We start from the raw sequence: 22,676 nt of genomic DNA, 5'->3' as shown, positions 1-22,676 counted from the left end.
AGCAAGGAAGCAGCATGGGCTTTGGAGTGTGGTGGGTCGGAAGGGAGCTCAGCTACTTGGCTCCATCTGTTGTCTAAGGAAAAGCTTTCAAGAGCACCCATATACCTCCCCTGCCCTCCCCTTGCCCTCATTATCTCTCTCGTAGATGGAAGTGATGTTTATTTTAAATTATGAGATAGTTATCCTAATTATGTGTTTTTAGTTACCATGCTTTCATTTTACTCCTTTATATTGTCATGAACTTATCCTGGTAACATACACTTTGTTCAACAAATTTACCCCACGAGTTGAGTAAATAAACACAAATAAATCCAGTAAAAGTATTTCTTTAATAGAAATTCTGCCACACTTAAGAGGAAGGGATAGGAGAGAAGGGCAGAGAAAGGGAGGGCTCTCTAGTTTATCAGCTATACCAAACATTTTGTAAAACACTACTGTCCTTGATCTCATTGCTTTGTCTCCCACTCATTTGACATGACCACCATGGCCCTCTAGTGGAGAAGAGGACAACTTGCTCATTTTTGCCACGTACCTAGGTCAATGGAAAACAAGGGACACCTGATAATGGGCAGAAATGGGAGGCTGCCTATTCAAGGCTGGTGCTCAGAGGAAGTGAATGGGAGGGAGCTTTAGGTACAGGCCCTAAAGTGAAGAATCATGGCTGGAGGGGTAGGAAAGGGAAATGGGGGCGGAGGAGGGGCGGGTAACATTTCCTCCATCTAAAAGTCTTATAGAAAGACAAAATAAATAGATCACCTAGATGGATCGTGCACACTTATCACAGGGCCCAGCAGGACTTGCTGCCCCGCCCCCCTTCCCTCATCACACCCCTTTGCTGGAGCATCTCCCACCTGGCCCATCCAGTGGGACGTTGCCCACACAAGGTCCTGTCCCCTAGGCTGGCAGGGCATCTCACTTCCAGCATTAACCTGCCACAAAGCTGTGCTCTAATATGCTTCCCTTCCCAAATTCTGTTCTCTGGCCCCTGTTCGCCACTGGGTTCCACGCACTGCCAAGGTTTATAAGAGAGGCAAGTTTGCATTTGTGTGAGATTGCCAACCAGGCAGTGTGGCTCCAGAGACCTCACCCTGGGTTGGCAAGTCAACAGAAGATGGCCTTAGGGCTGCCATTTTGGTGTGCCTATAGGACCAAGAACTAATGGAAAACCAAAGAAAGAACAAAACACAAGTCAATATGTACTTTCCAATAATTTTTTTGTTTTTAATATCAATTGATGTTTTAAAAAATACAGAGGTGTTTGACACAGAATAGCACCATTGTGTAGGATACACACAGTTCCTGCGCCCGGCACCTGAAGGGGGTCTTCTTGCCTGGGCTGGGGGCAGTCACTCAGGGGGCGTTTGATTCACACCAATTAGTTTCCTGCCTCTGCCTTGACCCATAGGTCTTACAGGAAGACAATAAATAAATAGAACACCGAGATTTTATTTTGCAGTCTGCCCAGTTCAGGTCTCTTAGAAAGACAGGGGAGAAAAGTCCAAACTGTGAGAGGATGAGATGAATGGACATCAGGTCAGGTCAGCCATTCAGTGCAGAGTCCTAGAGTGACTGAGATTGGAAAGTACTTGGGTCCTTTGGGTTTGCAATGGATTGCGTTGTCTCTGGGTTCGGGTTTTTACAAGAAGCAGGCTGGCCCTATGTCCACACCAAATTCCTGGTCAGGCCCTCCTATGTCCATGGGTGCAATGTCAATGATGGGGAGGCGTGAGGTCTTCTGTGACCGGTACTCGATGACAGTCTTGTCCCACTTACCGGTGTGTTTCTAGTGGGGGAAGGGAAGAGACACTAATCAGTAGATGCCTTGCAATCCAGTACCAGCTGCCTAGGACCCCAAAACTGAGCAACCTGATCCACAAAGTATGAGCCACACATAGGGGGCTCCCTGGTCCCTCTCTCTCCATGATCCCTCTCTCTTCTCAGCTTGTTGAAGCCCTCTGTGCATGAACTACCAATGCTGAATGGCAGGGCCCTTCTTCACCCTGCCCTTCTCTCTTCCCGACCCCCTACACTGAGCTCCCCACCTGTCCCCCCTCTTCACTCTCTTCAAACACTTCTACAAGAGTCACTGGGTATGCTGGGTAGGGTTTTGTTTCCCCTGAGCCAGAGGAGGGAGAAGATGGAGCAATATGTGCCTCTCCCTCCCTTGTCACTCAGCTGTGTTCTCTAGGTAACCCCCCTAACTCATGCCTCTGTGGGACCTGGACACCTGCTGCAGGCCCACCCTCAGCCCCGCTCCAGCTTGCCCCACTCACCGTGCAGCCATCCTGCAGGGTGGTGTATGTGAACCTGCTGTTGCCCTCTGCCCGAATCTCTACGTCATTGGAGCCCTGGATGAGCAAGGCCTTCTTGAGGTTGCCAGCTGCTTCATCCAGGTAGGCAATGCTGTTCTTGCAGTGGTAGGTGATGTTCTGGGAGCCCTCCGTGGACAGCAGGCGTAGGAAGGTCATCTGGATGCTGGCAGTGTTGGGAGCCAGGTTGTCATCTCCATAGCTGAACTGTTGGGGCACAGAGCAGGGGTTGTGGCCTGGGAGCCAGCATTCGACTGAATCAGGGGCTGTATGGGCTACCTAGTGTTCAGGGCTCAGAGGAGTTGAGGTGTGCTGGGGTGGCAAGGAACTGGGAGGATGTTTTTGCTTCCAGGGAGCAAAGCAAGCTCAGAGGACCTTTTTTTCCACCTCTAAACGAGAAAAAATACTCTTCCCCCTCTTTCCTTCCTTCCTTCCTTGGGTATGAGCATGAGCTCATGCTCATAACCAAAAGAGAACTAAAGGAGAATGTGGGGACTGTGCTAAAAACTTTCAAGAAGACAAAGAGTTGCGGTGCCAGCCCGCCGGCGCGCGCAGGCACTCACGTGGAAGCCCCCGTTGATTGTCTCCCCAAACCAGACGTGCTTCTTCTCCTTGCTCTTGCTGCCCCACCAGTTCTTCTTGGGCACGCTAGCTGGGTTGGGGTAGACGCAGGTCTCGCCAGTCTCCATGTTGCAGAAGACCTTCATGGCGTCCAAGGTGCAGCCCTGGTTGGGGTCGATCCAGTAGTCTCCTGCAGTGGGGAGAAGTAGTATCCCACGAGGCTCAGATAGGCACAGACACCAATGCCCCCGGGGGCCAGGCCCGACTGGGAGGGATGAAAAGCCCTACAGCAAGACCAGAGAGGGGACTGGGGTGGCCTGAAGGGAGGATGCAGGGGCTGGGAGGTCTGGATGGGCAAAGTCCAGTGCTATGGAAGGGCACAAGCAAAGAGGGCATTGGAACAGTGCCCAGCTGGTGCATGGGACCTCCCGTGAGGTCACCTCTGCCAGGTAGCCATGGCAGAACAGGTGGCCAGCTGTGGCTTCTCTGCTGTGAAATGTGGGGGCAACCCTCTTCCAGAACCTTCCAGACCCAACCCTGCCCTGCACTAAGGGGCATCTCCTCCCTTACAGTGAAGGTGACCATGCCCAGGGGCTGACTCCCTGCTCTCCAGGCCAGGGGATCCTGTCCTCCGGGCTCACCACTCTTCCACTCAGGGTGGCAGAGTTTCAGGTCCCGGCAGGTGCGTGCGGGGTTCTTGCGGGAGCCCTCAGGGCTGCGGATGCTCTCGATCTGGTTGTTGAGGGACTTCAGTGTGGCATCCACCTCGGCGTCATGCTGTCTGAGGGAGCCGGCTGGCTGGTCAGCCCGCATGTACTGCAGGGGGTCTGGGCCCTTCTCTCTCTGGCCTAGGCCAGCAAAGGCAGACATGTCAATGCCAGGGCCAGGGGGACCTGGAGGGCCAGGAGGTCCAGGATTTCCAGGAGGACCCTGTAGCAGGAAACAGACATCAGCCAGGAACTGTGGGAAGGTGCCCCCATGTCTCTACCCATCTGCTAGTGTGCACTGAAGTGGTCTTGTCCCAGTCCCATGGGTAGGGCAGAGGCCAAGGGACCCATTCTGTCCCCCAGCACCTCTGAGGAAGCCTCAGGACAAAGGATGCCATCACAATTAGCTGCAGGCTGATACCCCAAAAGAGATGCTGAGCACAGACCACCCAAGTCTGAAGCAACAGCTCAGACAGCAGGAAGGAGTCAGGACACTTACAGCGGGTCCAGTTTCGCCTGAACGTCCACGGGGACCAGGAGGCCCGATGGGACCAGGGATTCCATTAGCACCATCTTTGCCAGAGGGACCGACGGGGCCAGGAGGACCCTGCAGGCCGGAGAGAAAGGAGGGCATGAGAAACGAGCGGTCCCCACAGAGAAGGCTGGAGAGTGGTCGGGGCTGGTTAGGCAGCTGTCCCGATCCCGATCACACCAGCCACTCTGCTCCAGTTCTTCACACCACCCAGCCATGGCCAAGAGCAACAGGGCAGCTCAATAGTGCTCCCACCCTCTCCAGCTCCACTTTGTAAAATCCTATTAGCAGCTGCCACGTTCGTCTACCACACTGTACCCTCAAGAGCTTTTTTGGCCACAGGGTTACCAAGCAGTCACACCTTGAAGCTGACGAGCACCCCTGAGCCCCTGGCTTCCCTGGAAGGAAAAGCATTTCCCTCCCCATAGGAATACCTGGCTGGCACCCTGGGCTACCCATATGGCAGGGCCCCTCCCTCTCACTCCATCTCACTTACTCGAGGGCCAGAAGGACCAGCAGGACCAGAAGCACCTTGGTCCCCAGAAGGACCCTGTGTAGAAGAAAGAGCCAAAGGGCAGTAGTCAGCACCAACGGTTGAGAATATGTAGATAACTCTTGGGAATCGGGGGAGTAGCCGTACGTCCCACCCCATTCCCTTTCCACTTCCACCTCCCTCTAGCCCTGAGGAGGTCTTAGAAATGTCTTAGGATTGCAATCAGGGTAACCTGGCTTATTGTACCCTCAATGAATCCCCAACAATAAAATTAAGGAAAAAAATAATAATAATAAAGAAATGTCTTAGGTGATCCCAAGCTGTCTTAGCAGCACGAGAAACCCAAATGGGCTCTGTGGTAGGAGGCCCTGGGGAGCCCTGGGTAGGCAGCAACACTCACAGGAGGGCCAGGCAGGCCCTGCAGACCAGTGAAGCCACGATGTCCCTTCAGGCCCCTCTCGCCAGCTTCTCCAGTCTCTCCCTTGTCTCCACGGGGGCCTTGAGGGCCCTGGGAATAAGACAGACACAAATGAGGTCAGATCAGGGCCAAGACAGGAGTCCTTTGTGTGTCCCACTGCCCTCCAAGCCTGCCTCTGCAGGGGACCCTACGCAGGACTCTCAGACACTCACTGGGAGTCCCCGGGCTCCAGCTGGTCCTGAGGGTCCCATGGGGCCTTGTGCACCCTGTGAAGAGAAAATGAGAACAGCGTCAGAGGAGACCTAGGGCCAGCTGACTCTTCTCTGCATCTGCACAGGGCTGGGCACTGAGGCTGCCACCCCTCCAGCCCAGACTCCCCATGGTGCTCATGCAGGGGAGGGCGGTCCTGGAGATGCTCCGCTCACTCGGCCACCCGCCTCACCATGTTACGGAGTTTGGGATACTCACAGCCTCTCCTCTGTCTCCCTGTTTTCCAGTTGGGCCAGCAGGGCCAGGAGAGCCAGGGGGTCCAGGGGCTCCAGGAGCACCCAAGGCACCAGTCTCACCACGATCACCCTGTCAGAAGAGAGGTCTTAGGCTCAGAGGAGATGCTTCAGAAGAGGCAAGGACAGAGGGCCCTTCCAGACTGAGACAAGACTGATTCCAACCTGCCATCCTGGGCTGACCTGTGAGGCCCAAGGCAATGTCCTTCTCAGCCCACCTTGACATAGAGACTCCCAGATGCTTACCTTGACTCCAGCTGCTCCATCTCTGCCAGGGGGGCCATCAGCACCGGGGCTTCCCTGGGCACAGGAACAGAGATGTGATCAGACCTGCTCCCCAGTCCTCCTGTCAGAGGCCCAGGTCTCTTCTCTTCTGCCTACTGGCGCTTTGGCGCCAAAGCTTCCCCACAGAGCTTCAGTTGGCCTTCCTCCCGCGCACCCGGCTCTCTGTGCCTGCCTCCCTCCCCAACGACCTTCCCATGGTACCCAGGCCCTTGGGCCTAGCGGCTGACCCTGCCATCCCCTTCCCCAGGGCCCAGGATCTGTCCTGGCTGGCCCCACCACAGAGATATACAGGCTCCTCCTGCTAGTCAGAGCCACCCAGGTGGGGAGGCTCACCTCTCGTCCAGGTTCGCCTGCAGGACCAGTCAGGCCAGGAGGACCCACAGGGCCAGGAGGACCTCTGTCTCCAGATGCACCAGGTGCACCCTGCTTTCCAGGCTCACCCTGCAGTGACAGAGACCAGGACGATGAGCATGTATGCTAAGCACCCGTGGGCCCACTGGCCCTTCAGAAGAAAGGGCAGTCAGAGGGAAGGTTCTGAGGTTGCTGAGTGGGTGAAGCTCAAGGTGACGTTGTCTCCAGAGGCCGTGCCACTGCACTGAGTACTGAGCAAAGTGCCTCTGGCCTGCACCAGGATGGGCCCAGCTCAGCTGGGTGGAGGGGCCTCTCACACTCACCGATGGGCCGGGCAGGCCGGGGAATCCTCTCTCTCCACGCTGCCCAGGCAGACCAACAATGCCTCTCTGACCAGCTAGACCTTGGGGACCTGGAGGACCATCGGCACCCTGAGAGAGAGGAGGAGTAAGAGATGAGAACTGGCCAGGACTCTTCCTGCCCTTTCAGAACAGTTTCCTCTATGCCACTTTCTCTGTGGCACCCATACAGCCCTGCTCCCTCCCACACTCAGCTCTGTCAGAACTCAGAAGCTTCTCCCAACCCTGCTCCCAGGGACCATGCACAGCCTGGTGAGGGACTTACAGAGGGACCGTCATCTCCAGGCTCTCCTTTCTCACCGGGGGGCCCAGCAGGACCTTGGAGACCAGGGTCACCAGCTCGGCCAGCGGGGCCACTGTCTCCTCGAGCACCTTTGGGACCATCTTTTCCAGAAGGACCAGGGGGACCAGGGGGTCCAGGGTTGCCCTAAGAAGAGCAAATGCAGGAAGTGAGAGCTCATTTCACCCTTCCCTGTGCAGGCTGCCAAAGCCACGGTGGCCTCAGGGACAGTACTTTCCCCTCTGGGGGCTTCCCTACCTCCCTGTGCTAAGGCAACTTTCCCCCAGTCCACCTCTGTGACTGTCACCTGCATGTGAGAGCTCTGGGAGCCAGCCTGGGCCCCTCCAACCCTCTGCTTCCTTCCCTCTCCTCCAGCCCCCAATCCCCATTCTGGCTTGGCTCCTCTGACCCTACGCCTTCTGCTCATCCCACCACTTGTTCCCTCTGCACCTGGAGCTGGAAGCAGGTGACCCTGCCTTGCCGCTGGTCCCTCCATGAATGCTCTGAGAGTAAGACCCAAGCCCACTTTCTTGTAGAGCACAGAGGCAGGAGCATAGAACATGCTCAAGAATATATGTATACCCAGGATGAAGGTCATTATGGAAGCTCTGCCCCAGGCCAGCTGTCTTCATGGGACAGGTCCCCAGGGTCCATTAGCTACCTCTCCCCGGAATGGGAAGGGGCAGAGGGGAGTAGAGACTGCCCTGAGCCCCCTGGAGCCCTGTGGGGGACTGAACCTTGCAAGCCAGGCAGGGCACTTACATTGGAGCCGGGAGGTCCAACACGGCCAGCAGCTCCAGGGAATCCAGTGGCTCCCTGTGTGAGGAAGGGGAGCCCGTGAGTGCCTCGGGTCCTCAGGAGGTTCAAGAATAGAACTGGCAAGGATGGGGGCTCAGAGGCTGGTGTGAAAAGGGGTAAGGGTCTGCAAATCACAGGATTTAGGGAGGGAAGGAGGGCCCATCTGGCCATTGAATCAGGTGTGGTGGCTCGCCTGTCTCCTGCTTCAGGGAGCTCCGTTGGGCCGAACCCAGAGCCAGGGGGATCCAGGGTCCCTGTGTGCTCCGCAGAGAGAGGTATCCTCTCCCCCACCTTGCTGTGGGATGGACACAGGCCTGGACTTGAGCAGGATTGAGATAGGAGGGGGCAGGGTGGGTCCCAGAACACTGTCCACTGTGGGTGCTTTCTGAGAGGGGTGCAGGGATGTGAGGGGCTCACTCACCGGGGGGCCTTGGGCACCACGGGCTCCTTTAGGACCAGTCACTCCAGTAGGACCCTGGGAGGGAAAGGAGGAGACAGTGAGGCCAATAGCCCAGGGAGGGTGGTGGACTTTTTCCTGAGCCCCAGCAGATGCAGATTCTTGGGCACTAAAATCCCAGCCTGGAGAAGCTGTCCCAGGCAGGTCTGTCCACTCTCGCCAACAGGAGACTTGTATTCTAGTCCAGGGTCTCACTTCCAAGGACACTCTTCCTGCCACCCCCCCAGGAGATCAGCTGCTTGGTCCTGGCTGCCTGTTGTCAGTAGAGATCAGCCTGCACTGTGTGTCACCCCCCAGACCCCCCACCACTCCACGTACTACACCAAGACAATGAAAGCTCCTTCCACTGATAGGAGGGGCATCCCCAGGCCTGTTGGCCCTTCTCTGCCTGTCCAGTCTGCTGGGGCATCTCCTCCTGCACCCAGTGACCCCTGCCTTAGGGAATAATTCTCAGGGGAGTCAGCATCACCCACCTGAGGTCCAGGTGCTCCGGAGGGACCCTGAGGACCGGGGGCACCAGCGTCACCCTTCTGGCCAGCCTCTCCTTGCTCACCCTTGGCACCAGGCTGGCCATCAGCACCCTGTAACAGAAAGGAGGGACGAATGACTGAGAGGCAAGTCAGGTCCTCAAGGTTCTTCCGAAAGAGCCAGAGACTGACCCTGTGAGTGTATGTGTCCACCCTGAGAACTGGGCCTGAGGACTGAGTCTAAGACAAGGTTGTTGTATCAATGTGATGATGTGAAAAGAGAGGAAAGGACAGTCCTCTTCCAGCTTCTTTAAATGATATCCTTTCCTGTCTGTCAGTTTCAGCTGCCCTCAGGTAACTGGATGTGTTGCTGGTGGGAGCGGGGCTGGGAGAGGTGGCCCAAGATACTCACGGGAGGTCCGGCGAACCCAGCTGGCCCGGGAGGCCCAGTCTCTCCGCGTTCACCCTGTGAGAGAAGGGGCCAGGCAGAGGTCAGGGCTGGGCCTGCTCCCTCCTGAGAATCCAGAGCCCCTGGGCCCCACCCAGCCTCATGCTGTCCAGAGAGAAGGCATCTGAAGTAGCCTTCACCCTAAACCCAGTGAGAAAGCATCACCCTGACCAGGTCCTCTCCCATCTCTCCTCCCGCCACTAGACCCAGAGGGCAGGCAGAGTGCCAGGGTGGTCACCGGCTGGCAGATACTCACCGGGGCACCTCGAGCACCAGCGCTTCCTGCAGGGCCAGGGGGTCCAACTTCTCCCTAAGGGGTGGGGGGAAGAGCCAGGGATGAGGAAGAGAAGTCAGAGTGGGGGAGGGTGCAGGGGGTCCAGAAGCCCTGTTGCTCCCCATGTTCCTGCTCCCCATCTTAGCCACACCTGCACCCTCTCCAGGTTCTCAGTCCAGCTGCTCTGCCTAACAGTGCACATGGCCAATGACCTCATTCGGAGAGTGCCCCCGACCCTAGTGGTCAGGAGGGTGACAGCTGGTGAGTGAGGATCTGGAGCTGAGAAGGGGCATGATGGGGCCGCGAGGCAGAGAGAGGAATGGAGCCGTGACTCACCTTCTCACCATTGGCGCCAGCTGGGCCGGGGGGCCCAATGGGACCAGTCAAACCCTGTGGGAGAAGGTGAAGTGAGAGAGGCAGAGGCTCAGGAGGAACTGTGGGGGCCCACACCCAGCACACCACACCGGGGCTCCTGCCCAGGTCCCTAGGGCCCTCTCTGACCCCAGTTTGACAGGGAGAGCTTGGCAACTGCCCACACAGAGGCAGGACTGGGACCCCACTCGCATACTGCGCAGCCACGCTCCCCTGAGTACAAGACTAGAGACCTAAAGGGTTCCCTGCATGTGCCCCCAGCCCAACCCAGGGGTTCCTGACACCAGCATTCACTTACCCGTCCACCGTCCTTTCCGGGGGCTCCCTCAGGGCCTTTCTCTCCAACATCACCCTGGGACAAGACAAAACCAGCTGCCTCAGGGAAATGTTCTAGAACCCCTTGCCCACTCAGTCTCACCCTGGCTGGAACACTGCCCAAGAGGGCTTTGCTGTGGTCTCAGGGTGGGTGACAAGAAGTGATAAGAGTGACATGAAGGCTTAGGGGAGATGACGTCCCTAAAAGACAGAGAGTGAGAACTCTGGAAGGAGGTCTCCAGGCTTCTTGGGAAGGACCAAGTGGGACCATCATTCCCAGACACCCTGGGGGAAAGTGTGGGAAGGGAGGGGCAGGAGTGTGGCAGCCATGGCCTTGGTGAGTGGCACACTACACCCAGTACTCACCCTGTCTCCCTTGGGCCCAGCGATACCAGCTGCTCCCCTCTCGCCAGGCATTCCCTGAAGACCCGGAGGACCCTGAGCCCCAGGGGGGCCAGCTAGGCCAGATGCACCCTGGAGTGGGAGGCAAGAGGGAGTCTGTGGTAGGCAGACCTTTCCCAGGACCCCTAGGCATGGAGACTGGGAGGCCAGGGCCCCAGACCCTTCTTTCTCCATCTTCCTTCCACCCAGACCTCCTTTCCCACTCCATATTCCACTCCTTTTTCCTGTTCTTTGTTCCTCCTGAGTCCCCTCCCCTTCTCTCCCTGCTCAGTGGGGCCTCCCAGGGCCGCCCAGAAGACCCTGCAAGACTTGGCCTCACTTACTTTGGGACCATCAGTGCCAGGAGTGCCAGGGAGGCCACGGGGACCCTGGAGGCCCTGGGCACCAGGAGAGCCACGTTCACCTGGGAAACCTCGTTCACCCTGAGGCAGAGACACCAAGGAGCAATCAGGCAAGAGCAGTGGGGAAGAAGGCCCAGGGGGAAGTGGGGAGACGGGAAGGAGGGGGTCCCGAGCAGTCTGTGGTGCTGGGAGGCACTGGCAGAGCTGCACAGGGAGGGAAGCCACCCAGCAATGGATGACAGGACACTCACTCTGGGACCCACAAGGCCGGGAGCTCCAGCTTCACCAGGAACACCCTGTGGAAGAAAGAAAGATGTGTGAGAGAGTAAAGGTGTCATGTCCCAAACCCCTAAACACCCCCCCCCCATGTGGGCCACTGAGCTCAGACCGTCATCTGTGGGGAGCTGGGCTGTGGGTCTGGGACATTCCCAGGTCTCACAGGGCTCCTTGTGTCCTCTCACCCTTGCCTCTGTAGCATCAGAAGCCACCTTTCCATCTGAACAGGCTATAGGTTCAAAGAACCCCATACTCACCTGGTCACCTGCTTTTCCACCTTCACCTGGGGGACCTGGAGGACCAGGAAGTCCCTAGAAGCCAAAGTGACAAGTGTTAGCAAAGGAGTGTATTTGCTGCCCCAGCCCTGCAGGGAGGCACGGCACAGGGCAGACCTCAGGGGGCAGCCAGAAAGGCGAGGTGCAGGGAAGCTTTGACCCCCAGAAGTGGGGCAGGCCCCCTGGCCACAATCCTGCTGCTGCCTCAGACAGAAGCCTGGTCCAGCCACCTACCTGGAACCCAGATGGTCCAGGAGCGCCCTGCTCGCCTCGTTCACCAGCAGGTCCCTGCAGAGACAAAGAGAAGGTGAGCTGAACCAGCGCTCCAGACCACCTGAGAGCCACGGCTAGCCCCGGGTGAAGTCAGCAGAGAAGGCAGGCCCAGTGCCTTCCTGCACTGCCCAGCCCACGTGCATGCAGCAAAGACCCGACTCCCCAACTCCTCTCCACCAAAGAGGGGGCACACTGCCACAGCTCCGGGCTGGTCTGGGGTCCTGGCTCAGCCCCATTACTGGATGGGCTTGCAGTCACTCTGCCGTCGTCCTGCCAAGCCCCTGCCAAGGACAACCTGGAAAGGCTGGGGAGGTACTTACAGCAGGGCCGGGGGGTCCGGCAGCACCTGTCTCACCATCTTTGCCAGGAAGACCCTAGAAGGAAGAGAAAATGCCATGACTTAGGCTTTTTCTCAGTTCTGTAGTGCTCCCGGGTCTGTGTAGGGTCACTTTTGGGTCCAGAGTTTTCAGACCTCACTGACCCCCTCACTGACCTCCATTTGCACTCCCTACCCCCTCTTTGTTCTGAACCTGCTTTTTCTCTTTCTCAGCATGGGTACCTTCTTCATCTCCCTGGCCTGCTGCCTAACTGCGGTCAGAATCTCCTGTGTGGACTCCCACAGAGCCCGGCCAGCCACAGGGATCTACCTTGCTAGCAGGGACCCAGGACCACGCCATAGGACAGTCACTCCCCTGCCCCTCCCAGGTGTGCAGGGAAGGGTACTCACTCTCAGGCCAGGAGCGCCGGGCAGGCCCTTCTCACCAGCTTTGCCAGGCTCGCCCTGTAGGGAAGAGTGTGTGGGCCCATGAGTAGAGGCCCCTGGGGAAAGGAGCAGGCCCACAGGGGAGACTGGGGCTTGGGCCACACCCTGAGAAACAGCAAAGGATAAGGCAGAATATTGGTCCCTCCTCTCATGTCCAGAGGCATTAATGGCAGCCAGGTTATCAGGCACTGCCCAATGGAGCAATGTCACAGCTGCAATGTCCTGAGGCTCTGTGGGCCCTGGGTTCTCCCAGATCATGTGATCTCCTGCAGGACACACAGGAGCTGCATATGGCATAGGGATCCTACTTATCCCTGTCCCTGGATTGACTCCACTCAGGATCCAGCCCTTTTTCCAAGGGGACAGGAAGGCAGGTAGCATCACATGGGAGGAAATGGAATTGCAAATTGTTACTTACATTGGCACCTTTGGGACCAGGGAAACCCATGACACCAGGCTGCCCACGAGCTCCCTGAGGACCTGGAGGTCCAGGGCGACCATCTTCCCCAGGGGCTCCCTGAAAGAGATGACACCATTCGTTCTCAGACCACAACACTCTGACCACATCTGTCCAGTCAACATCTACTCAGTGCCTGCCATGTGGCAGGCACAGGACTTGGCACTGGACACACACACACACACACACACGGCACCTAGGACTGACCACAGCTGAGACCAGCAGCCCACACCACACACAGATCCATCTGTGACAAGGCACTGTTGAGCTCAGAAGTCTGCCCCAGTGCACATTAGACATTGTCGTTCCCCCAAGGAAAGGCCTGAATTCATAAGCGGGTCGCATTTTCAGACCTTACAGCTAGTGGACAGGCCACTCCTGGACCCACAACCTTCCTTCTCTTCCCTCCCCCCCCTTCTTTCCCCTGCCTAATTCTTCAAATTCACCCCCACCCAAGCTCCTTTCTCTTTCCTCCCTGTCTCCCCCAGGATAACCCCCTACCCTCCTAATAACTCCAAGATTGGGCACTTACAGAAGGGCCAACTTTGCCTTGAGGACCAGCATCACCAGGGCGACCAGTGAGACCCTTTTTTCAGGAGGGAGAAGAAGGTGGTGTCAGGGGCAGGCCCCAGGACCTCCCAAACCTGGCAGCACAGAGTTGGGGGAGCAGGAGGGAAGGGCATAACAGTCTTCTCAGAGTCGGAAGCCAAGGGCAACAGCAAGCAGCTCTGCTCCTTACCCGGGCTCCAGGAAGACCAGATTCTCCGGGACGGCCAGGGTCACCATTGGCTCCCTTAGGACCAGCAAGGCCCATGGGCCCTCGCTCTCCAGGGGCTCCCTACACAAGAGGAGTCAGGGAATCAGTGAGATGCCATGTGACCAGGGGGCAGGGGTGCAGGGGACCTCAGCCCCTCTTTCCCCACTCACCTTGGGACCTGCTAGACCATCCTGACCTGGGAAACCACGGTTGCCGGGAGCACCCTAGGAAGAAGTGGGGAGGAGAGGCAATAAGTAGAAATGACCCCTAAGTGGACGGTGGCTGGAGGGAGCCCAGCCAGGCCCCAGGGAGTCCATCCCACCAACCCACCAACCCATCAACCCGCCAACCCACCAACCCAGCAACCACAGTTTCTGGGGAGCAGTAGCCGTGGCCTGCAGGATTCTGAGAGGTTAACTTCTTGAGCCTGTCTCCACCTTTTTGGGAAGATGTTCAAACTGTTTTATGTCATCGTGGAGGTTGGGGGACACAACTAAGGCTAAGGACTCCCTATCCCTATAGTGGTGAGTGAAGAAAAGAGGAGTTTGGTGTCCAGAAAAGTCATGAGTTTGGCAAGAACACAGCTGCAAGGATTCTGCTTCCATCTCTAAGACACAGCCCCAGTGAGGTTGGGCATTTCCAGGTCACTTACTCTTTCTCCAGGAGGCCCAACAGGCCCAGCACCGCCAGGCTCTCCGCGGGCACCTCTTTTGCCTTCTTCTCCAGCCGGACCAGGGGCTCCCTGGGGGCCGGCAGGGCCCTGAGGACCAACACAAAAGAGAAACAGGGTAAGTCTTCACCTAGCCCTGGGACAAGCACTGGCCCAGAGTGTGGAGAAAGTGGCCTTGGCAATTGTTTCAGGGCTGGGGCACTCGGGAAAGAGGGCCCATGAAGGATCAGCAGACACAGCCCAGTAAGAAGAGGGACCGGAAGCTGCAGCAGGGTCTTCTGTTAAGTCCCCTTTTCTAGGAACAACCTGAGAGGGCTCAGACTGGGGGATGGGGCCCCCGTGGAGGTGGGCAGGGGCTGGGAGAATGGCTGTGTGCCCCTACAGCAGCAGGAAAGATGAGGGGTTGCCGCAGATACTCACAGGTTCTCCCTTGGGGCCTTGTTCACCTTTGAAGCCAGCAATGCCAGGTTCACCCTTAACAGAGGAGAGAGGCAGGTCCTCACATGGGGCTCCCTCTGTGATGCCCACCCCACCTGCAGAATCCTGGTTCAAGGTGCCCTTGGACGGGCACTGGTTGAAGCTAAGGCAGGAGAGCACGGGGAGGAGGGGAGATGGAATTTGACAACAGGATGTAAGTGGGACTTGGGGTTGCATTGGGCTCTTACCGTCTGACCTTTTGGGCCCAGAGGACCAGTTGCACCTTGAGGGCCAGGAGGACCACGGGGTCCAGGGAAGCCAGGAGCACCAGCAATCCCAGGAGCACCCTGTCAGGGGGAACAGATGAGAGGGGCATCAGGAGAGAGGCCGAGGCAGGACTGAGCCCGCTTGGAGGAATAAAGTCCAGGGGCAACACTCACAGCAGATCCTTTGGCTCCAGGAATTCCATCAGTTCCAGGGTTACCCTGAAAAAGGAGATAGTGTCATTGCAAAGTAAGCAGCAAAGAATGAACCCCAACCACCTCCCAGCCCTCCAGGGTTTAGATATGGGACTGGGATAGGTGCTGTCCATTTCAGGGTCACGCCTACTGCGCATCTCCAGGGAAGATCAGTGGTTCTCAACCTGTGGGTGACAACCCACAGGAACTGTATTAAAGGGTCGCAGCATTAGGAAGGTTGAGAACCACTACTCTAGATGGGGTAGATATGTCTAAAGATCAGGGGACAGGCGTTGAGCCAGGGTAAAGGTTTGGTGACTGCAGTTCATGACCCTCAGACCGAAGCACAGAGTCAAGAATGCCAAGGCCACAGGCCACAGGCCCTTAGGCCAAAGAGAAGCTGCACTTACGGAGGCACCAGCGGGCCCAGGGGACCCTGGAGTACCAGGTTCACCACGAGGACCTTGAGCACCTTCAGGACCACGGGCACCAGTGGGGCCAGCTTCACCCTGGGAAGAGGAAGGGAGGATGATGTAAAGCAGGGTACACAGACCTCTGGGCAGCTGGCAACAGCTCAGGCCAGCTGCGTGCTCGGTACCCGACAGCTGAGTTATGCATGTGCTCCCCCACACACACGAGCATGCATGTTTAATGTCTGTTCACACATAGGTCACATTGTCCTTTTTGTCTCCACTTGACTGGGCTGATGACCTGATGGCTTCCATGCCTTCCTTCTCCAATTCCCCCTCCTTCTCCACTGCACACTCCCACAGGCAGTTACGTGTTCTAGCAACAGGCTGCTGGAGGGTTCCTCCGCTGCCTATCAGAAATGCAGGGGCTGGGCTCGACGCCTGTAGCTCATCAGCTAGGGCACCAGCCGCATACGCTGGAGCTAGTGGGTGGAATCCAGCCCAGGCCTGCCAAACAATAATGACAACTACGACCAAAAAATAGCCGAGTGTTGTGGCAGGCGCCTGTACTCCAGATACTTGGGAGGCTGAGGCAAGAGAATCTCTCTTTCTTTTTTTTTTTTTTTAAGAGACAGAGTCTCACTTTATCACCCTTGGTAGAGTGCCATGACATCACGGCTCACAGCAACCTCCAACTCCTGGGTTTCGGTGATTCTCTTGCCTCAGCCTCCCAAGTAGCTGGGACTATAGGTGCCTGCCACAGTGCCCAGCTAGATTTTTGTTGTTGTTGCAGTTTGGCCAGGGCTGGGTTTGAACCCACCACCATCGGTATATGGGGCCAGTGCCCTGCTCACTGAGCCACAGGCGCTGCCCGCAAGAGAATCTCTTAAGCCCAAGAGTTGAGGTTGCTGTGAGCTAGTATGATGCCATGACACTCTACCAAGGGGAACAGCTTGAGACTCTGTCTCAAAGAAAAAAGAAAAGAAAAAAGAAATGCAGGGGCTGGGACCCTGCCATCCAGGCACCATGAAATGATGGGTAGGCGCCACTGTCTTCCCACCCCTCCTGTGTTTCCATTTTATTGAGCAACCAAGGCCCTGGAGGTGAGCCCATGGCCACCTGGCCTGCTACTTCCCTGAGCTTTGCAGCTCAGTGCACACTTCATCTAGCTAATGGGGGCACAGGGACACCAAGCCCTGGCCCCAGCCTGTTGGAAATGAGCTAGAAAACCAGGGCAAAAGCAGCTGGGCAGGCACTCCAACCCTGCTCTCCCGGCTCCCACTGCAGGCCAATCCACCCTGGGAGCCTCTAGCAATCTCCTCCACACAAACAGCCTCTGCTTTTACTTTCATTTCTTCCTGAAAGTTATAACTCTCTCTGGATAGCAGAGTCCCTGGGGCCGGCTGCTGACCTGGAGAGAGGGCAGAGCCTCCTCCAGTTTCTTCTCAGAACATTCCTGCTTCACTTTTGTAGTTATTACTTTCTAAAGGTCAGGCCCCCTCACCTTCTGCTGTCCCTCTTCACAATGGATCTCCTTCACCCGGCTCCAGGGGCCTCAGACACTGTCTGGTTGCCATGGAAACCCCCAGGAGGGGAAAAGCAACCTGATGCCAGTGACACACGGAGCCTCCTTATTCATTCCCAGAGTTGTCCGCCCTGGAATCCCTCCTGGGCTGCAGGGGCCTGTGCCTACACTGGCCTGCCTCCCACTGGCCTCTAGTAATCCTCCAAAGGAAGGACTCCATTAACTCAGCTCAGAAGGGCCAGACACCTGCCCCATGAGGCTGAACCCAGAGGGGAGAGGGAAACAGGGAGCTGGCTCCTGGCCTATGTCCCCTCCTGGGTCTCTGGTGTATCCCCATCGTTTTCTCTGTCTCCTCTCCCCACTCCGAAGCTATAACTGGACCTCTCGCTTTTTATCATTCTGCCTTACTTCCCTCTAGCTGATGATGCTGCAAACACCCGGCTTTGTGCCCTGCCTGGTGGAGAGCAATGGAGCATGGCAGTGAGCAGTGGGCAGTGGGAGCCCCTCCTTAGAGGGACCAGCTAGCAAGGGTCACGGGGAGAGGGGAGTGTCTCAGCACACAGCAGGGCACACACCTTGGCTCCGGGAGCACCAGGGAAGCCAGGACCACCAGCAGGACCGACGGGACCCTATAAAGAGACATCAGGTGAGAGGGGGGTGAATGCCAGTTCTGGGCACAATCTCTCCCGCCTCCAAGGTGAGCAGCCCGCACACCTCTTGCTCCTTCCCACCCTCATCCTGATCTCACTCTACATCGATTGTGGCTAAAGTCCCTGGATGAAAACTGTCCCCACTGCCAGAGTACCTAGGAAATTTGAGAGAGAGGCCTTGCTTTGCCTGGCTTCAAAAGTCAAAGTGAAGTTTCTGCCTATATACTAGATGAGAAGCAGACATTTCTTTAACTGACCTCCTCAAAGAAGACTGAAAGCGTGGCTGAGAAAAATAAACTAAGGCCTCAGAGTTTGTTATCAACATGACCAGGCAGCATTAAAATTATTCCTCCTCCTCTTCCTCTTTTCCAATCGAAGTCAGAGAACTGATACAAGTATACCAAATAAACCCTGCAGACTTCATCAGGCTGTTTCCCAGGTACTTACCGGAGGCCCTGCAGGGCCTGGTTGGCCATCATTGCCTCGGGCACCCTGTGAGCAAGAAAAAGGACACCATGAGAGGTGCCCACAGCCCCGGTCCGCCCCTGATCACAGCCCCTCGCAGAAAACGAGTAAGACACTGTGCTGGGGTGTCCAGGGCTGAGCACAGAGGGCGGGGTGTGGGCGGCAGGACACCCCTGCTACAGGAACCACTCTGTGCTGCCTATGTGAGAGGGTAGGCCAGAGGCTCTCCTCTTCATTAAAATTTAGGCAATTTCCTTGCTATTCCTTTATTTCTTCAGCTTTAGTTTGGATTCCAAATACCCCTAAATTCAGGCCAAGTTATCATTTAAGGGCTCAAGAAAATGGGTGAAAGGAAAACGAAATAGCCACCTGCAGCCTAGACTCAGTGCCTCCTGCTTGCCCACAGAATGAAGCACCTGCGAGGCTGGGTTACCTGCTTGGTTAAGGCTTGGCTAAGGCCTCCTCGGGGTTAGCTACACTTGCCTCTGCCCCCGGCCCTCTGCTCAAAAACAAAGATGCTTGCAGGATGCGGACAGGGCACCAGCCCAAAGACACACATCTGAACTCATGCCCTGAGAGGTTTTTATTCACAAAGCAAGGCAGGCTGCCAGTTCCTTCTCTACAGGACTTGCACTTTGAGAGTTTTTTTTCCCTGGGCTTGTGATGGGCACCACTCAAACTCTGTCTCTAGGGCGCAGGGAACTCTTAACCCAAAATCTGTTAGCCAGAGAGCTGGGCAGAGCTGGGCCTGGGATCTGATCCTCAGTGGGGAACCCGAGCAGGCCAGGAACGGGCCTTTCCCCTCCTGGGCCCCACCTGCCAGTCTCTGCTTCGCTTCGGAAGCTGCAGGAGAAGGATGCTTTAGGGGGAGCTCATGTTTTAAATAAGACTCATCTGTGGCTCTGAGACTCTCCAGATTAGCATTTAACAGGAAAGAGAAGATGCAACAGGATAAATGCCAGAGGGAACATAAAGCCCTCTGGGGCTGGCCTGGCCACTTCAGGAAACTGTTCCTAGAGAAGCTGCAGAGATCCTTCCCTCTAGGAGTCAGCCAGCAGAGAGGCCCAGCCTGGGCACGAGCAAAGGAGAGCTGCCATGATGAGCTGAGAGCCAGAGCTGGGCTGGCACCTGCCAGCTCTCCCTGCAGCAAGGCTGGGGAGAGGGCATAGTCAGGCCCAAGGGAGGGCAGCACATGACTGCTGCAGGCTAGGTGGACCTAGCTGTCCCCAGCCCTGCCTTGACACCAGGCCCACATTTGGAAGTACGTGAGCCTACCCAGTGTCTGAGGCCCACACACTTCAGACACTGCAAGGCCATCTACTAGAAGCCAAGGCTCAGAAGGCTGCTGGAATTCCTCAGAGCAGAGACTGGCCAGGAGGAGCCTGATTGAAGGGCAGAGGGAAGAAAAGCAAAGAAGGGCTCAAACACAACATTGTCCAGCTTCTAAGCCAGCTCTCAGACACATTCTGGCAGCCTGATACTGCGGGGACAGGACCCAGCACGGAGAGCTGAGAGCAGAGCCCACTGTGCCCAGGAAGGAGAGGGACGGGGCAGGGGCTGCAGCTCGTCTCTACTCCATTCCCCAGCTAAGGCCGTCACAGCTCAAAGACTCACTGAACAGCCCCAAGCCAGTGCCTGCTAATCTGTCCAAACTGGTGTTTCTTGGCAGGCCCGGCATGCTCTAATCCCCTCACACAGAGTGACCTGGGGCGAAGCACTTTAGCAGCGCTGGCTGACAAATGGGGGTCGAGAGTGCTGGTTATTTTACTGATCTGCTAGGGAGGGAAGTTTCTGCCAGATAGATACATTATCTGGAAAGCAACACAACTGAGTGAGGCCGATTTCTTTTGGCCAGTCCCAGGAGGACCTGTGAGGAGGGGCTTCAGAGCTTGGGTAGTTGGGGTATGAATTCGACAAAAAGCATAATGTCTCTTAAACATGGCTTTCATCACATCATTCGCCTGGCCAGGCGCCTACAAGGACTCTCTATTGCTAGAGGATCAGAGCTAAATGCCTCCGTCTGGTGCCCGGTGCCCTCCACTGGCTGCGATCCCCTTATTCTTGATGACCCATATTAACTAGGGGCCACTAGAGTCTGAGGCTGTTAAAGCATCATTTATCCTAGGCTATTTAACCTTTCTGTGCCATAGTTTCTTCTTCTCTAAAATAGGGAGAAGAATGGAACTTACCCCACAGATGTGGGAGAAGAGTAAGCAAAAGAAAGTATGTAAAGTATAGGAAGTGAAGTGGTGGCCACGAGTATTGCATCATAATGTTACTAGCAGCATCAGTATAAATGCCCCAGGAGTGGCTGCTAGACACTGTGACACCTTTCTCAGGCGCCATCATCTGAGCAACCAGAAAGTATGAAGAGTAGCACAGTCCATCAGCTTCCACCGGGCTGGCTGAGGGCCAGTGGAGGCTGGTGAAGAGGTAACCTGACAATCCGGACTAGTTAAAAGAGTCCTGCTCGCCCCCATAACCCTCCTCTCTGCACTGTGCAGATCCAGCCTGGGAGTTGTTGATGGGCACACTCTGACTCAAATCCTATGGGACGATGATTGTCTCCGCACCTCACAGGGTGGTTTTGAGGGTTAAGTGAGATAAATTTGTAAACTCAAACGTGCTGGCCCAATGGTGGTATTTGGCTTTGTCTATTACTCACCGCAGCACCAGCAGGTCCGGTTCGTCCTCTTTCACCAGGCAGGCCACGGGGACCCTGGAACACACACCACGGCAGTCCAAGGATGAGTAGGCTTCACAGCACTCTGGGTCATCACCCCAGGTCCCAGAGGAAAGGGACCTGCACTTGCCCAGGAAGACAGGAGCTCCTGGGAGCATTGCCTTCACGCCTCGCCCAGGGCTCCTGGAGCCACACCAAAAGGCCTTCGGCCTGGCTCCTCTTGCTACCCAGCAGGAACCTTGCTACAAGAGCTTGCGAAGCTTGGCATGGTGGCTCACACCTATATTCCTAGCACTCTGGGAGGCTGAGGTGGGTGGGTTGCTTGAGCTCAGGAGTTTGAGACCAGCCTGAGCAAGAGCTAGACCCCATCACTACTAAAAATAGAAAAACTAGCCAGGCATGTGGTGAGCACCTATAATCCTAGCTACTGAGGCTGAGGCTGAGGCAAGAAGATCTCTTGAGCCCAAGAATTTGAGGTCACTGAGAGTTATGACCCCACAGCACTCTATTGAGGGTGACAGAGTGAGACATTGTCTCAAAAAAAAAAGAAAAGAAAGAAAGAAGAAGAGCTTGCCAAAATGTTGAGAATAAACAGAATGTTTTGCAACTGAAGCATATTTTAAGTGTGTTAACAGGGCCATTTCAAGGAAATGTTGGCGAAGTCTTGAACAAAACGTCTATCTAATACATTTTACTTTTTGATCATAATCATATCTACAAAAGTGAATATGTACTTTGCAGGAAGAGAGTGCTGGTGCTTATAATGCAGCCATCCATTAGGCTTTAGGAGGTGTCTTAAGAGTGTCTGGCAGCCTTCCTTGGTGGGGGGGCGCCCATACTCACCATCGGGCCTGGAGAACCATTCTCACCAGGGGAACCACTCTCACCCTGGAAAAAGACACACAGGGTCAGTGTCTGGGACCCCATTTCCAACCCCTACACAATGCCCAAGGAAGATGCTGAAAGCCCTGGTCATCTTGGCTAGCAATGACACACTCAGTCTTCAGTTCTGTGAGGGGTAGTGCCCTAAGCTGTCCAGGCCTGCTGTTTACCCCTCAGGTTATGGGACTGGGTGTTCCCAGCCTGAGCTGTCCTGATGTGCTAACTTGACTGAGCTCCACAGCATCTTCTGGACTGGACAGAAGGGGACCTCCCCGCAAGGTTCCCAGAACCTTACCTTCACGCCTGGAGCACCAGCTTCTCCCTTAGCACCATCTAGGCCTGGGTAACCCTAGGAACAAGAGAAAACAATCAATCACAAATGAGAAGAAACACACACACCCCCAGAGTGCTTTTCTCCCCCGCACAGCAACCCATTCCTTCCAACTCCCTGCATGATACTTACTCTGTGACCTTTGACACCAGGAAGGCCTGGGGTTCCTGGAAAGCCACGAGCACCCTGCAATCCAAAGTGGAGAAGTTCAGGGCACAAAGTATAGGCTGCCCTGGGCTGCTAGAGCACCTATGGCTGCCAGGGAGTTGCCACCAGACCCAGCACTTAGCTCTTTCAGTGAAACCCAGGCCGCCCCCTCCCCACACTTCCCCATCTTGCACAAAGTGAGTATAAATAACAACTGCCCAGCCTCCCCTGGGGGCCTGTGTAAGGATCACACATGACCCTCCACATGCAGGTGTGATAGACATAGGAGCCACTAGTGTTTCGTTTTAGAAGTAGCCTCAGTGAATTGGGTGAGCCAGATTTAAGGTTACCAGGAAGAGGATGCTAGGAAAGGTACTTGAGGCCTGGAAAGGTGGGCCTTTACCTGAGGGCCAGGAAGGCCTCTTTCACCAGATTTTCCAGGTTTTCCAGCTTCGCCCTGAAGGGAGATAGGGAGACTTCAGCTAGCCCAGAAGACATGTCGGCATAGTTGGCACATTCCAGAACGGCATCTCTCCTCCACTCCCCATGCCTTGTGCCCACCAGC

The 22,676-nt window shown here is 56.1% G+C and overlaps 1 protein-coding gene across 1 annotated transcript in view; it reads right to left on the bottom strand.

The window, feature by feature from the left end:
- Positions 1-1,197: 1,197 nt before the first annotated feature.
- The window catches only part of COL2A1 (collagen type II alpha 1 chain), a 32,240-nt gene continuing 10,761 nt past the window's right edge, over positions 1,198-22,676 (bottom strand). Inside the window, exons 12-54 of the mRNA XM_053556462.1 lie at positions 22,515-22,568; positions 22,097-22,150; positions 21,929-21,982; positions 21,595-21,639; positions 20,734-20,787; positions 18,051-18,095; positions 17,529-17,582; positions 15,429-15,527; positions 15,001-15,045; positions 14,809-14,907; positions 14,564-14,617; positions 14,126-14,233; positions 13,644-13,697; positions 13,456-13,554; positions 13,249-13,302; positions 12,678-12,776; positions 12,224-12,277; positions 11,817-11,870; positions 11,458-11,511; positions 11,206-11,259; positions 10,924-10,968; positions 10,655-10,753; positions 10,296-10,403; positions 9,913-9,966; positions 9,579-9,632; positions 9,225-9,278; positions 8,933-8,986; positions 8,527-8,634; positions 8,018-8,071; positions 7,561-7,614; positions 6,784-6,945; positions 6,483-6,590; positions 6,142-6,249; positions 5,770-5,823; positions 5,489-5,596; positions 5,233-5,286; positions 5,003-5,110; positions 4,606-4,659; positions 4,077-4,184; positions 3,512-3,800; positions 2,873-3,060; positions 2,274-2,516; positions 1,198-1,783 (exon numbers count right to left, since the gene is read on the bottom strand). Of these exons, the coding sequence (XP_053412437.1) occupies positions 1,637-1,783; positions 2,274-2,516; positions 2,873-3,060; positions 3,512-3,800; positions 4,077-4,184; positions 4,606-4,659; positions 5,003-5,110; positions 5,233-5,286; positions 5,489-5,596; positions 5,770-5,823; positions 6,142-6,249; positions 6,483-6,590; positions 6,784-6,945; positions 7,561-7,614; positions 8,018-8,071; positions 8,527-8,634; positions 8,933-8,986; positions 9,225-9,278; positions 9,579-9,632; positions 9,913-9,966; positions 10,296-10,403; positions 10,655-10,753; positions 10,924-10,968; positions 11,206-11,259; positions 11,458-11,511; positions 11,817-11,870; positions 12,224-12,277; positions 12,678-12,776; positions 13,249-13,302; positions 13,456-13,554; positions 13,644-13,697; positions 14,126-14,233; positions 14,564-14,617; positions 14,809-14,907; positions 15,001-15,045; positions 15,429-15,527; positions 17,529-17,582; positions 18,051-18,095; positions 20,734-20,787; positions 21,595-21,639; positions 21,929-21,982; positions 22,097-22,150; positions 22,515-22,568 (3,702 nt within the window). The 3' untranslated portion in view covers positions 1,198-1,636. The remainder of the gene's footprint in view (positions 1,784-2,273; positions 2,517-2,872; positions 3,061-3,511; positions 3,801-4,076; positions 4,185-4,605; positions 4,660-5,002; positions 5,111-5,232; positions 5,287-5,488; positions 5,597-5,769; positions 5,824-6,141; positions 6,250-6,482; positions 6,591-6,783; positions 6,946-7,560; positions 7,615-8,017; positions 8,072-8,526; positions 8,635-8,932; positions 8,987-9,224; positions 9,279-9,578; positions 9,633-9,912; positions 9,967-10,295; positions 10,404-10,654; positions 10,754-10,923; positions 10,969-11,205; positions 11,260-11,457; positions 11,512-11,816; positions 11,871-12,223; positions 12,278-12,677; positions 12,777-13,248; positions 13,303-13,455; positions 13,555-13,643; positions 13,698-14,125; positions 14,234-14,563; positions 14,618-14,808; positions 14,908-15,000; positions 15,046-15,428; positions 15,528-17,528; positions 17,583-18,050; positions 18,096-20,733; positions 20,788-21,594; positions 21,640-21,928; positions 21,983-22,096; positions 22,151-22,514; positions 22,569-22,676) is intronic.

This window comes from Nycticebus coucang, chromosome 12, assembly GCF_027406575.1.
Source record: "Nycticebus coucang isolate mNycCou1 chromosome 12, mNycCou1.pri, whole genome shotgun sequence".
NCBI lineage: Eukaryota > Metazoa > Chordata > Mammalia > Primates > Lorisidae > Nycticebus > Nycticebus coucang.
Note: the sequence above shows the minus strand (reverse complement) of the source record. Positions and strands in the feature narration are given on the sequence as shown.